Consider the following 14953-nt stretch of genomic DNA (forward strand, 5'->3'; position numbering starts at 1 on the left):
CTGAGCAAGGCTATGTACCCATATGGAAAAGATAAATATATATAAATATAAATCTTGTGTGAAACTTGTATGAAAAGCATACAAGAGTAAAAACAGATATAAGATCCCTTGAAAAATTATATAAATAAAACTTGTATGTTTCGGATACTTCCTAAAACAATATATGAAAGTAATGAGAAAATGGCCACTTTCATGAGTAAATCATATAAGCCTTATATGATTCACTATATGAAGTGGGCCACATCTTTTGCAAGTCTTCTATAAGTTTGTTCTATTTCTTTTCCATATGGGTAATATCTCCTTCTTTAACAGTAGCTTTAGCTTTAGCAAATGTAGCTCAACCAGGTAGCTTGATCTAGTGTTGCCAACTCCTCAGTAACAAAAATCGCTATTGGCTGTTGGCTAGACGTCGCTCAATGACTTCATTGGTCATGCTTATGTAATTGTAACCGATGCTGTACGACAGAGAAATAACATCATGGAAGAGACATAAAGTCAGTAAAAAACACCCTAAATGCATTTATATATATTTAGAATATATTTAGAACTACAAATTAAATTTCTTTCAGTAGTTATTGTTTTTTTAATGTCACAATTCCATCCCTCCTCCTTTATCTGGCTTTGGACTGGAAAAAGTGACCCAAAATAGGCAGTGTTTAACTTGTTGTTTTGATTCTACGCACTTTACACTACTCATGAATCATGCTAACGCTAAGGTTTAAATATGAACAGACTTCCTTATTGCCGCTTTGACCCTGAACCTTCTTTTGCAGCACACTAGTTCCTTTCCTTTCTACTAGCTCAAGGTTAGTTAAGCTCAGTTAAAATTTCTTGACGTAGACTATTTGTCATATCAGTTTTACTTGACCTAAACCAAATTATAAGTTTTACAAATTTATGAGTTTTTAAAAAGTGGTAGCCAGAAACAATCTATATGCATGAAACCCATTATAACTTGGTTGTTTGTTGGTAACACGACTTTGTTATATGTGTGTTTCTGTGTGTGTCATCACGAATGGCTTAATTGTTGCTAATTCATGTTGGCTCTGCTTCACATGGAAGTCATCACTGATATTGCACATTACAGTTTCCTTCTGCTGCCTTTATAGCCGCATAATATGCTAAATAATGTGGGAGCCCATTTGCTTTTTAGAGCACAGGACATTACATACGAAGCTTTAAACTGAGTTAGCTCAGAGACTGCGTTTGCTTTAATCCACTCAAAACACTGCATGTTAAATATTTACTGCACTATGACAAGAGCAGCTTTATAAAACAATTGGAGGTAATGATAGCTTTTTATTGTTGCTTTGCAATAGTCTTCAGTAGAAAGACCGATAGTGATGGGTCACGTTTTAATTTCAAAAATACAATACACACACAACATGCTGGGACCATACAAAATAGTCAGAATGCCAGAGCTGTAAGCTGAGGTGGTAGAGTTGCTCTCAGCGGCAGGCTTCAGCACTGTGTGGTGCCCAAGGTGTGGTGACGTGATGTGAGCTGACAGCTGGCACCATGGGTAATAGGTCTAAAACTCCCATCATGTAGTCTGCTGAGGCCCCGTCCTGCCATTCTAACCCACCAGAAGTACGCACCTACTTGGCCATTACTTGTTTATTACTAAATCATAATTAAAAGCTACACGAAGGTCAGAGTTATGATATAGCTTTGAGGTTTGGGGTGTGTGAAATTTACGTGTCTGAAATGACTCAGAGATCTTAGACTTGGAGATATATTTTTATTTAATTGCTTTAAGAAATAAATTCAAAGATCTGAAAAATAAACAACCACAATGTAAACACAAACGTTTCTTGCATCAATTTCTTTATTTTTTTTCCATCAAAAGAAATGCACAGATCAGCAAAGCTATTACATACAAATGGCCATACAATAGCAATTCATTTTTTTTCTGTTCTTGTTTGAAAGTCTTCAGGAAATTCTGTTGTGTCATGTATACACTGTATCTTGAACATTTGCAGTTACGCTGCATTCAGCAACAAAAGAAATCGTCCCAATGCTCTTCTTCCACGTTCAAATGAAAGTGTTCAGCCACAAACTACATATCTGGACAGCTACTTGTTACTGCTCCAGGAAAACTACTGTACTTACATACAATAAAGAAAAGAAACAAAAGTTTTGCATAGCTTCATTGTAATGTAGATACAGTACTGTAAGGCACTTCATGAAGAACTTTAGGCATTTTTAAAAATAAATCCTACACAATAAACCTTTTGTCACGTCATCCTACAGATTCCATCTCGATAGATAAATGTTACAACATCTGACGAAAAAAAATCTTTTCTTAAATCACATTTTTGCGCACTATGTATATCTACTATACTCCACTGCTTTTCTTTTGGCATTAAGTCTCAAGTTCAACATTCATATATTGTGCATAATATGACTCACACATTGTCCCCATAACCCCACACAACCCAATATTTCTCAAAAAGACCAAAAGAAAACAAAAATTGTGCAATGATTTGGGGTTATGTGGAGTAAAAGGCAACACGCTGTCAAAAACGAGTCCCCCAAACCAAAAGAAAACCTAAATGTCTGGGCAAGTTGTAGGTCATTTCCTCATAGACGGGTGCTGTACTGACAGTTACAGGGTACATCATTTTCATTTGCCTCTCCTCACACCAGTCCAAACCAGTGTGGGAGTGTGTGTCGTATTCCAGCAGTTGTAGGTGGGACTACATGCTCCAGCAGGCCACGTAGATAGAGGTAAGGAGGATGCATCTGCTCTATCCAAGCTGATCTTCGTACTGTTTGCGGAAGCAATCTCCAGCTGGGAAAAAGTCCCAGCAGCGCTCCTGATACATCTTCCACACGTAGGACTCCTGGACACAAGCCAACATCAGAGTTTAGCTCGAAATCTTTAACTTGCCTAAAGTAAGGCTGAATGTTTTGAACTTAAATATCCAAAATTTAAACATTACATAATTACAGGTGTGTTAATGAGCTGAAATGGGTATACTTGGTATTAACATGCAGTTAATACCAAGTGAACGTATCAACAGAAAGATCATTAAAACAGTTTTGGTATTTAGTGAGTATACTAGCTGTGTCCCAAAACCTAGGCCACCTCATTTTAAGGCTGATTACGTCACAGCCAGGAGACGAAGGCCGTCCCAATTTGAAGGCTGCTCCAAACGCGGTCGACAAATGCGTCCTTCATTTCCCCGAATTTGAAGGATTGTACCCTACCCCAGAATTCATAGCGCGGCCCAGCCGATTCCAGTTTCCAACAATGGCGGCAGCTACTTAGTTTTAATATTACTCTGATTACTCTTTCTGTAATCACAAAATAAACTTTTAACATATTCTCAGGCAAGAATGTAGCTGTGTAAATTTCATATATCTGCTCGATTTATCAAGACATCACATATTTGCAAAAGTGCTCCAATGTTTTCGGAGACGTCTGTTACCCTCCAGATCAATAGCTAGCCGGGGGTTCAAGGCTCACTGGAGCCGGCGAGAACAGCGGACTCCCGGCACATCGCTTTCAGATCCCCCGCGGTCTTTTACTACTCAGGTTAAACATGTAACTAAGTCACTCAGATAAATTAAAAATGTTATTGTTTGGCTTTTTTCAGTGTTTTATTTGTTCCTGAGTAAATCGGTTCAGCTGAGATTACAGCTAAATAAACGTCAAACAGAAAACTGATTAACAGAAGTGTGAGATGGTCGAGAATTTACTCCAATGTCAAGTTATATGTTAGCGAGTGAGGAGCAGACGGCTGAGTTTATTAAACTCGGTGTTCGGAGGATGCTGCCTATGAATTGGGACATAGCTACTGTCTTATCTAAGAGAGGCAAAACAGTTAGCTAGTAGATGAGCACCTACTTGAAATGTTATTGAGCAGTATTAATCTTACCACTTTATCCACACAAATATGACCTAAAATTAAAATTGAATCTCTATGGTTTAGTACAATGACCTTAATTAATATTATGTAAACCACAGAGTATCAAACAACACTTTAATTCCACCACAATATGGGTAGATATGAAAAAACGAATAAACCAAAATAGGTGTTGACAGTAAGAGGAGAAATATTGAATGGGTTAAGCTAATCAGGGTAAAATAGTCTTCTACCTGTCCAGTGTGCTCTGTCTCATCCTTGTTGATGAGGTACATCAGGAAAAACCTTTATAAGAAAAACGAGAACAAAGAAAAAATATTAAAGGGGAATCGCAGTCTTGTATCTAAGCCCATCGCCACAGCTGAAGCACAGAGCAGGGACATGAGAAGCTTTTCTGTGACACATTTGATTTTTGCAACACTAATCACATAAATGTCAAACTCTCCGTCACTGGGTGTCACAGTTCCCGATGCTAGTGTCTAAGTAAAGTTACACCACCTCGTCTCTATCGCAGAATCACCTGTTGTTCCCCAAATCAAGCGTAAATGGCAATGAGCCGCTGTATCTCTATGGGCATCGCAGCATGCCAAATCATAATGAATACTGAATGAGAGCATGCTATCACAAACCTATTTTCCAATAAAGTTCATGGCATTAAATAGTAATGAAGCAACATAATGAGGTCGCTCTGATATCCTCCGGCCAGCTGACTGTGAGAGCAAATGGACTGAGACTTTCTATTGTTACTGGTATTATTCAGAAACACCGGCTAAGCGGTGCGTGTGAGGGAAACACAGGCAGGATACCTGAAGGGATCTAGTGTTCTGGATCAATGCTGCTACTAGTGACTTTGGTGTTTATGCTGCAGTAACGTGCTAAAGCCATCAATCATGTGGTTAAATTACAGAAAAGCGTTGACACGAATGGTAAAAGATTACTGCAATGATTACAAAACAAAAAAACATTAAAAACACTGCTGATCAAAAGGATACTCACAGATAGTTGGCCAAATTGTGCTCTTGTAAGGTGTGGGTCTCAAAGCCGTGGGGGGTTGTGTCGAAGTAATCGTTCCCGATCCCACAGATGAAACATTTGGTCTGAGGACAGAAAATGAAAATTAGAAGGCACGCTTCCTTCTTCTTTTTCTGTGCTTCATTGATGAACTACAGTAAACAAGAGTTTGCCTAAAGCAACACCAGATTGGACATATTTTACAATATTAAGGTCAAGTTACTCATCACGCTCAGTCCCACTCAGCCTATGAACAACAGAAGCTCTGCAGGGACCTTTTAGTCTGAGAAAATAACACAGTTATTTATTATTGACAGTTTCATTAAGGGTTATCTGCCCTTTCTTAGGCGACAAGGTTATGCATCAACAAGTATGCTTCCAAAATTCGGCTTAATATTTATATTCCCACATGCACGTTGATCTTCACTTGCCTGTCACAGTGACTGTTTAAATACTCAAGAGAGATGGGGAGCTCACAAAAATGTGTCACATCTCTGAAACTCAACACGTGATCAAATAGGGGGGTTAGGGGGTACAATTTCCATAAAGTAACCCAGACAAAGTAAAATATTAATGAAAAAAAAGAGACAAGTACACGAGACGAGACACAAGAGTCCACTAATAAGGCCGTAATCTCCAGAAGATCTACATTAAATCTATTCGTACATGAAAGGTGGACGTGAGCGCGATTATGCCGTCTAATGGTTAGGGAGGTGCTGTTATGAAGGGTCGAGCTGAGTGTTCAACTGTCTCGCTATTTCGAAGCAACTTTCCAGATATGAGGTTGGCCCATCATAAACTATACCCGGTTTCAGATGGTAAAGAGTGTAATCATTTGCAAAAATGAACATCATGTTGTTTTCAGCAGTCTGTGAAACAAACAATTGCTCACCAAGAGAGTATTAACTGAGGTCATAGAACAAGAGAGCCGAGCGCTGTTACTGTGGAGTCTCATCCAGTCTTCTTTTTTAACAGTTGCCCCCTGATGGCCCTTAAGCCTGTAGCGAGACATGCATAAATATTTCTTCGAGTGATGGATATTACCTGTCGCTACATCGAATGAAGATAAACTTTATTGCTGCCCTTTTGTGATAAATATGAGTTCTCATGTTATTTGTCCTGGACTGTACAGAGCCACAAAACTGTGGAATGATGTGACACGTTTGTTTCGAGCTTGCATGCCCCTCAGGAAGCATCGATAGAACTTCAGGCACTATGCTTCCTGCTTCACCGCTTCTGCTGCTGTTGATTGGCTGCACCAGCTGCTCTGTAACAGTAGCCTTGGCCCCGACGTTACTAGGCAACAGACAGTTTCTGAAGAACCATGTGACTGAAGATGTAAAGGGATGCTGGGGAACAGAGGACCTGGAGGACAACAATGTGATGCACGGGTTTCCCTCCACTTTTCTATCCCCTGACCCTCAGACTCCAGATCCATAAAAAAGAGACCTTCAAAGAGGAGGTTCAGAAGGAGGAGGCAGGAGACGGAGAACCAGGAAAATGTAGAATTTGCACTCCAAACACAGCAGGAAGGCAACAATCAGCCAACAGAAGAGCAGCAGAAACAGAGACGAGAGCTGACAGTGGGATGAGCAGGAGATCTGGAAGGACATCACGCTGACCCACCATCAGAGGATTCTGGATGTTCCGTCTCTTGAAGAGGTTTTAGACCATCGTTACGTGAATCCACAGAACATCATCCACAACATGACCAAAGTCAACAAACACAGAGTGGCCACACTGGACGACTTCTACAATGGCTTCACTTCACAGACCTATAAGCTAAGTCCATCTTTTATATGATTTACACTCCTGCCACTTCCTTCAGTGCTGCAAGTTATGATGATCTGTCCTCTCACCTCCATGTCCTCTTTGACCTGCTCCTGTTGGTCTCTTAACTCTCCAAAGGCATCAATGATCAAACCTGCAACCATAAAGGAACTGCTGTGAGCATGACATACATACCCTAAGCATAAAGACTGTAATATTTAAATGGATATATGTTGTGGGTTCGTCTAATTACTGATAAATAAGGTTGAAATTGGGATTTTTTTTTATGTACCCTGGATGATGGCCAAGAGGATGACAATAACAAAGAAGAAGAACGTGATGTCGAACAGGATGCGGTAGAGCTCATAGGGGTCACCAGCTGGGTCCTCGATCTCATCCCCTATCCCGCCTCCTGCTCTTACCCCAACATACATGTGGAATAGGTAGCACTGCGGGAACACAGGTGGAGGTCTAACTGAAATCTGAGGCTGAGCATTAAGTCATGGCTTATTTTAAGCAGCGAGCCCAAATCTGTTCCTTAAAAAAGAAAGCGTAACTCCAGTTTACCGTCATCATGTCGTCGCACTTCATGTCCGGCTCATCCTCATCCTCACTCTTGTTGTAAAACTTCCTGAAGAAGTTGAAGGCCACCACAGTGTAGAGATAGACCACAACAGCTAGCAGGCCCACTGTCAGCACCAGCTACAGAGACACATGAAATCTGCATTCACAGACTCGCTCTTTTTTTGCTATTTATGTATTTCTTTTAGACACACAATGGACGCAGCAGGGGCAGAGCTGCTGGCTTCCATTTGTTTTCTATAAAAAAATTGCAACAAAATTAGATCAGCAAGAGAGGAGTGAGTAGAGAGAAGGGGAAAAGTTCAAACGCGTGGAAACGAAGAGAAAGTTTAGTGCAATAAGAAAACTCACATGAGTTATTTATTTATAGTAAATACAAAAAAAGAGTCTATTATTTCACATATAATAAAAAATGGATTCAGCTACAGCTCAGCCGGTTGTAAACCTGAAAGGCAACAACACCGTAAAGCGCATTTAGATTGACAGCGTGATTGATCAGCCCACAGACGGCTGAGTCTGGGAGATGTCGCTGATTCCTTGTGGCCTTGCCATTTTGGTGCATTTCCGCCCTTGGAGACTGAGGTGACATTAAATTCTGATTTGTCCCTCTGGTCAGTTAACATGGGAATTATTGGAAGAACTGGCAATCCAAAGTGGGATTTAAATTAAGCCATGTGAGCCATTTGAACTCAAATGTCAAAGGATGCTGAGAACATTCCAATTATCTCACACGACACATACAGGATCTGCTAGATGACACATTTGTGATTCATGTCACCTGCATATTAGCTGCCAACAAGCGAGATCATTTTTCTCAGAACCTGATGAACCAAATTAGACCTAAATGGTCAATTAGATCAGTTAAATGACAAGAGAAACTGCCTAATAAAAAGATCATATTTGTTAATATGTTGGCTTTAACCTATTATAAAACCAAGCCTGGGTCTTTTAGCGCTTAAAGTAGCTTATTTGGGTGGCTGTAGCTCAGGTGGCAGAGCAGGTCAGCCACTAATCAGAAGGTCGGTGGTTCGATCCCAGGATGCACCCTGGCTGCATGCCAAATATCCTTGGGCAAGATACTGACCCCATGTTTGCCTACTGGTGGTGGTCAGAGGGCCCGGTGGCGCCTGTGTCCGGCAGCCTCGCCTCTGTCAGTGCGCCCCAGGGCAGCTGTGGCTACAATGTAGCTGCCATCACCAGTGTGTGAATGTGTGTGTGAATGGGTGGATGACTGAATGTGTAAAGCGCTTTGGGGTCCTATGGACTAGAAAAGCGCTATACAAATGCAGACCATTTACCATTTTTTAAGGACATAAATACATAATATTTAAATAACTGTGTTAACATTTAAAGCAACATTAAAATGATTTCAACTGAAATCTGTTTTGGGCGTGCAGAAAGCAGAATTTAGCACATTTTGAATGGCATACTTCAAATGCCATCACTGCAAACTGTGATCAAAAAATGTGTTTCACCACCAGCTCTGCAGTGACCCCTGCTGTTCAATAGAAGAGCTGTATGTGTTTCCTCCTCACCTGCTTGCCATTGTGCGTGACAGATGAAAGGATGGTGCGGAGAGTCTTGAAGCCCATGGCAATGTCCAGCAGATGGGCGGCAAAGAAGAAGTTGTTGTAGTGACCCAGGATGGACATGGTGGTGTACCAAACTAGATACAAGAATGACTGGTGGAGAAACAAAATGGATCAGAAGCCGTTCGCCCTGCTATAAAATCCTCCATCAACCTCCTCAGCTGTCAAATAATGTAAACCACCATCAATAAAACTACAAAACAAAGCAATTAATCATCCAAACTTATTTTTAAACTTACATTATCTGTAAACACAACCCCCATTTTCCAGACATGGTACTTTGTATCGATTGAGCTCAACCTGGCAACAGAGAAAAGTTGATATGAAGGGCTCGTATTTTCTGTTTGACCTCTATTTTTACTCCAAGCAGCCCTGGGCTGTCTGCTTTTTATCAGCCCAATCTCTCACCATGACACCAGTGAAGCCTCCTTGGCAACAGTTTCCTCTGTAGGGTTGAAATCCAGGGCACTCTTGTCCAACCCCAGCAGCTCTGCTATCCTCTCTGCTCCGTAAAGGTCTCCATACTTTTTTATCACCTACAAACAGAAGCCGCGCAGAAATATATAAGAGACACGGCAGCTGACATTTAGTAAGTGTAACCAGATTCCATTTATAGCTTGTGTGCACAGCAGATTAAACTTAAATTACATGAGCTACTTACTTTGCGCTTGACAAATTTATCCCAGTAGTTGTTGGGAAAGGAGCTGATAAAAAAACAAAAACAGAATTAAACGTCTGTTTGCACAAGATTATGATTCGTCGTTTGATAAAAGGCAGACTCACGGAGTGTTGATGACCAGTCTGTCCCACTGTCCTTTAATGTCGTCATCAGACGGCTGCTCGGTGATGTAGAGGCCTGCAAACTCCAACTTCCTTGCTATCTCCTTCTCCCGCTTGAACACTACCAAAGGCACCTTGAACACACGAGAAATCGGGCTGCATCACTGAGACAGTGTGTGTGTGTGTGTGTGTGTGTGTGTGTGCACGTGAGTGCATGGGTTAACAATGAACAAGTGTACTGAAATATAAAATGTACATATACCCAAACAAGATATTTGAAGTTACTTGATTTTTTTAATGCTCCACATGTGTGCAGTTTTATTTTTGCACCTACAATGCTTAACAAATTCATTAGACCACCTTAAAAAACTGTGCATACCTTCAGGTAGTAGTATCCCACTACACACAGGAAAGATATGATGGTGTGTAGTATTGCCAGACAGCGAAGTGTTGGTGCCATGTAACCTGTGCTCTCCTGCAAGACGAAATACTCAAGCGCTCCCTCGTCTTCCTCCTCCCCAGCTCTGCCTCGACCCTTCCAGGGGTCTTCATCATCCGAGTAATCACCGGTCACCTAAAAGGTGACGACACCAAATTTGACACCCAGCTTACAAAACAGCGGGACCCTAAGGTGAGTATATAAAGTGGTAGTTTAGCTCCAAACTTACTTTGTAGAAGAGAAGAATAAAGTTGATAGCAAAGGCAACAAAAAGTGCCAAGAAGCGGAGATTGTAGAAATTTCTTGCCAGGTAGTTCTGTGAAAAGGTAATCGTGATCATCATCTTTGTTTTTATGTCTAACAAGTTTGTATTTGTGCTTAATGTAACAGTTGTGATCTTAAAACTGCAGTGAGGAAAACATCTGACCAGCATCTTAGTCTGGTAGACTTCCAAGCCGGCGAAGAAGCTCGCCATGAAAGCCTCCGGTGCCTCTTTCTTCAAGCCGAGCCTTTTCTTCGGGGCTTTCTTCTCCTCCACTGACAGCTCTGGAGGAGCTTCGTCTCTAGTCTTGTCGTGGTCCTTCTTCTCACCATCTTCTGAACTGCAAGCATAAATTATACATTAGTGTTGTGTTCATAGACACAGATGTATACTTAATATGGAGAAACAAAATGTGGATACTAAGCAAAGGGACAAGCACAGGAGTAAGCATGGATACGATAACTGCTATTTATGTGAAACTAATCTAACACAATCCTCAAATAAACATATGCAAGTGGTAATGTAGGTAACAATGAACAAGTTACACTCACTCTCCCTTCTCTGTATCAGATCTGTAGTCTCCGTTCACAGCCCTCGTCTTTGCAGCCATCTGGAATCAGCAGATTACTTTAACATTCAGGTTCTACTAATAAGGGTGTGTTCTTCTTCTATTTTCTGAACAAAATCACTAACCTGTGCCTTCTTCTGCTTGACTGCACTGGCTATTGACGGGGCATCTCCCACCACCACCTCAGACACATCCCCCAAACCTGGCTCGGCCCCGTGCTTGCCCTCCTTCTTCGGCTGTATGTTGAGTAGCTCAGCCATCAGATCTGCCTCTGCTGCTTCCCCTTGAGCCATCTGACCCAACTCAGCCAACGCTGACGCTTCGCTTGCCTCCATCTTTTCTGTTTCTAACACGTCTCCATGGATCCCGAACTGAGTGGGGTCAGGCATGTTTCCCAAAATATCTGTAACCTTCATGTTCTTAGCCCCTTCAACGAGGCCACCCCCAAACATCGTGGTCCACAAGATGTGGAAGAATCCCCAAATTAGGCTGTAAACAAAGTGAAAGAGGCCTGTGATGATCATCCAAAAGAAGGAGAAGAAGCCCCGCACCATCTCCTTCACACTCATCTTCCTGAATTTCCTGAATTGCCGCCGCATGCTTTTAAGAGTAAGCAGCTGGCGGAAGTGACACAAGCTCTTTTTCATGGAGATGCATGCGATTGTAAATGCCGAGGAAGACTCCATCATCGCGCTCTCCTCGTCTTCCTCTTCCTGGTTCTCCATCATGGTCTGGATGTCATCCTCTTCTTCCTCCGGGCGCTCAACGGGGTCTGGCTCTGAAATCTGAGAGGCCAGCTGCATCTCGAAGATCGTGTCCTCGCAGAAGTTTACAAACAGCTCCATCTTCTCGCTCTCTCCGCCCTCGTTGACCACGTCAAAGATGAACTGCCGCTTCGACTCTTTCACCTGAGGCTTCTCCCATTGCGTGCGACTCGACTGGCTGATCTCGAAGTACACTCTCTCGATGCGCTTGGCTCCGCCCATGATCTCAATGCGGCCCAAGTAAGGCTCGAAGTAGCTGAGGACGCTTTCGGCCAGGTCCAGGAAAGTTGAGAGGCGGGCATCGTGAGGCATGTGCTCTGAAAGATTGGTTAGCAACACGGCGACGTTAAAGCCGATGTCTTTTGCCGGTTCGTGAAACCTCTCAACAAACTGCTCGTAGTTGAACATGTCGTTCTCGTCAGCCTCGGCGCAGGAGAGAAGAAACTCAATCTCAGACTGAGAATACTGCTTCTGGTTCTCCATGGACTTCTGGAAATCCTTCTTTGAGATGACGCCTTTGCTCTCGGGGTCGTACTCCTTGAAACTGTCCGAAGTAGTCAAGTCCTTCAACTTGAGGAACATGTCGAAAAATTTCAGGATCATCTCCACGTTACTGGAAGATTCCACCAAGGTGTCCACCATCTGTTTGCCGATAGTTCCATTCACAACATTACCTGTGAGACAATAAAGCGGTAAATTTTATCAGTAAACTCATTAAAAAAAACACTTCCCCATGCAGATCAGACTAATCTGCTCTGCTACACATTTGATTATATCAGGCAAATAAATCCGATTTATGAAAGTACCAGCATACAAAGCTTATATAATGTTATTAAAAACAAAAAAACCACCTTCAAGTAGCGAGAGCATCATGACGACCATGTCCTTCTGCAGGTCCAGCAGCTCCTTTAGTAATTCAATCTGACTGGAGTCCTGTTAGAAAAAAGACAGAAAGTCATAGTACAATATGTCACACAGACCACTGATAGTCTAACTGTAAGGGTACAGCCAGGCTCTTTAATATCCCTGTGATGCAGAGAGAGTTGGAGAGATCAAGGCTTTAATATTGTAGGGACCTCAAATGGCCCCTGCTGTGGCTCAGAAGGTCCTTCTAGGTAACATCGATCCATCACAACCAGGGTTTATGTTATTTTGCTGTCTAGGAACAGATGGCGAGGTCAGGCTGACTCGTTTAAGGTCTCTATGGGCTTTGTATTCAATGTGCCATAAATCTGAAGCGTACTTTGATGCACCTGTGCTCTTCTTCATCCTGGCTGCTGCTGTCAGACCCAGCCCCTTTGTGACGACCACGAGATAAGATTAGGTGGGTGGATTTCATCCCACTCCTGGCTTATTGGACATATCAATGATGGAGTCATATATCATGTAGCTGAGGTGAACAACATGTGTAATTGTACTGGAGTTGCTTCTGATTATCAATGAGCCTGGAGAGACCTCTAGTGGCAACGAATAAAACACCAGGGGCTGTTCACATTTTCACATCTGTACAAGCCGTTATTTCAAATCTTTACTTAAGTAACAACTATTAACTATAGCTAAGCAGGCATGTATTAAAACAAGCAGCCCATTTTCTTTTAAAAAACTGTCACTTGACTTAATGTAGTTGTACAAGCAGGTGGTTGACCTTATACATATGCTAGTTTATTTACACTGCCATCCCTTTGGTTCCTATTATTTTTAGATCTACATTTCTGTGCAAAAGTCTTGAGGTACGCTTCCTTTCATGATTTTTTTAGGGAAATGGGAAACAGGTACAGTAGTTTCCTGAAACATGACTGAAAAACATTAAGCATTAACATAAAAAAACCCCACTGAACATGGTTAGGTATAAGAACGCGACAGCAAATGAGTAAAAAAGAGAAATTTTCAAAGACTACTCTAAGGAACAGCGGCTCAGTGGAAGCCAAATAGAAAGAAACAATACTTTGGCGTAGTACATACAAATACAGGCCATACCATAGTACTCTATATGCTGCTAAAATGGAGAAAAACAATCCTCTCAGTTAAAGATAAAAAGGCCATTACACCATATATTTTGTTAAGTGGAGTCAATTTAAGGCAAATCATTTATAATAGGATTAAATCTTAATCAGCAAAGTACCAGCTTTCCAATGTGAAGCAGAAATCCTTCACAGTGAAAGTAAAGATGAGCAAAACACAAGTAAACAGTTTAGTCAACACAGAATGAAACAACTCAAGCAAGTGTTTAAGTTAGTTTAAGTTAAGGCACATCTGCGTCACTGCAGACAAACACATACCTGAGATAACTTCATCTGCATATTGGCAAAAACATGCAAGAAGCCCACCACAGCGTCCCACAGCCTGCTGTGAGCCAGACTCTGCTGATTCCCTATACACGGACCCTGGAGCACATAAAACAGAGACGAAAAGAGACGCTCAGACGATGACAAGCAGCCTTTCTCGTCACTAAAGCGCCGAAAGACCGTTAAGATATTGTAATGAACATTTTAAGCAGCTTTTACTGTGGAGAGTTGTGATTATGTACCTGTATATACTCTGTTAAAGAGTTGAACACCTGTTTGGCCACTGCTAGTGCTCTGGAGAAGTTCCTCTGACCGGCCTCATCAATGACATCCTTGCCAGAGTAGTACCAGTAGAAATCACTAATAGATTCCTAAAAGAGAAAGCACTAAAATTAATAGCATATCTACTTTATTGAAATTTAAAGCTCTGGATGTAACAATGTGATACCTGCAGTCTTAGTAGGTAGTCCACAGTACTAATGATTATGTTGACTGTAGTTGTGTTCCCTGTCTGCGTCCTTAGGAAGTTTTGAAAATCTAAAACAGAAGATAAAAAAGATTAAACACCAATTTCCTGCAGATAGATACTATAGGAATTTATTTTCTAGTCATTTCTATGCAGCTTGAGGCAGCATGGCTTTAATATTGGCTTATGGGAAAGCATCCACCTACCATTGTTATGTCCCTCGCAGAGAAGCTGCAGAAACCTAAAAAGATCCTTAGTGAATTCATCATTCTGCAGTACCTTGGAACCTGAGGACGGGAAATAAGATTAGCTGTCCTCCTCAGTGACAGGAAGGTCAAGCACCCATCATTTTAATGTCTGCACAGGCATCAGAGCTTGTTGCACATCCTCATAAAGCTGCTGTTTAGTTGTCAGACGGCATCAAATTATGTGCACTATATTGACGGTTCGGAACACACACGCATACGAGGTATAGTGCATCATCTCACAAGTCAAAATAAGGCTTATAATAGGAACCAAACTGAGCCTTGTTGTTTAATACCAGCAAATCTTTGTTGTTTAGTAC

At 41.6% G+C, this 14953-nt stretch overlaps 1 protein-coding gene across 1 annotated transcript in view; it reads right to left on the minus strand.

Moving 5' to 3' along the window:
• Positions 1–1810: 1810 nt before the first annotated feature.
• The window catches only part of LOC113012390 (ryanodine receptor 3), a 108622-nt gene continuing 95479 nt past the window's right edge, over positions 1811–14953 (minus strand). The window contains exons 86-106 of the mRNA XM_080293840.1: positions 14595–14675; positions 14371–14459; positions 14165–14293; positions 13917–14021; positions 12489–12570; positions 10999–12311; positions 10857–10915; positions 10471–10645; positions 10273–10359; positions 9984–10178; positions 9608–9738; positions 9486–9528; positions 9233–9360; positions 9064–9124; positions 8771–8917; positions 7221–7355; positions 6946–7102; positions 6743–6807; positions 4869–4969; positions 4106–4157; positions 1811–2846 (exon numbers count right to left, since the gene is read on the minus strand). Coding sequence (XP_080149966.1) covers positions 2751–2846; positions 4106–4157; positions 4869–4969; positions 6743–6807; positions 6946–7102; positions 7221–7355; positions 8771–8917; positions 9064–9124; positions 9233–9360; positions 9486–9528; positions 9608–9738; positions 9984–10178; positions 10273–10359; positions 10471–10645; positions 10857–10915; positions 10999–12311; positions 12489–12570; positions 13917–14021; positions 14165–14293; positions 14371–14459; positions 14595–14675 — 3431 coding nt within the window. The 3' untranslated portion in view covers positions 1811–2750. The remainder of the gene's footprint in view (positions 2847–4105; positions 4158–4868; positions 4970–6742; positions 6808–6945; positions 7103–7220; positions 7356–8770; positions 8918–9063; positions 9125–9232; positions 9361–9485; positions 9529–9607; positions 9739–9983; positions 10179–10272; positions 10360–10470; positions 10646–10856; positions 10916–10998; positions 12312–12488; positions 12571–13916; positions 14022–14164; positions 14294–14370; positions 14460–14594; positions 14676–14953) is intronic.

Source organism: Astatotilapia calliptera, chromosome 19, assembly GCF_964374335.1.
Source record: "Astatotilapia calliptera chromosome 19, fAstCal68.1, whole genome shotgun sequence".
NCBI lineage: Eukaryota > Metazoa > Chordata > Actinopteri > Cichliformes > Cichlidae > Astatotilapia > Astatotilapia calliptera.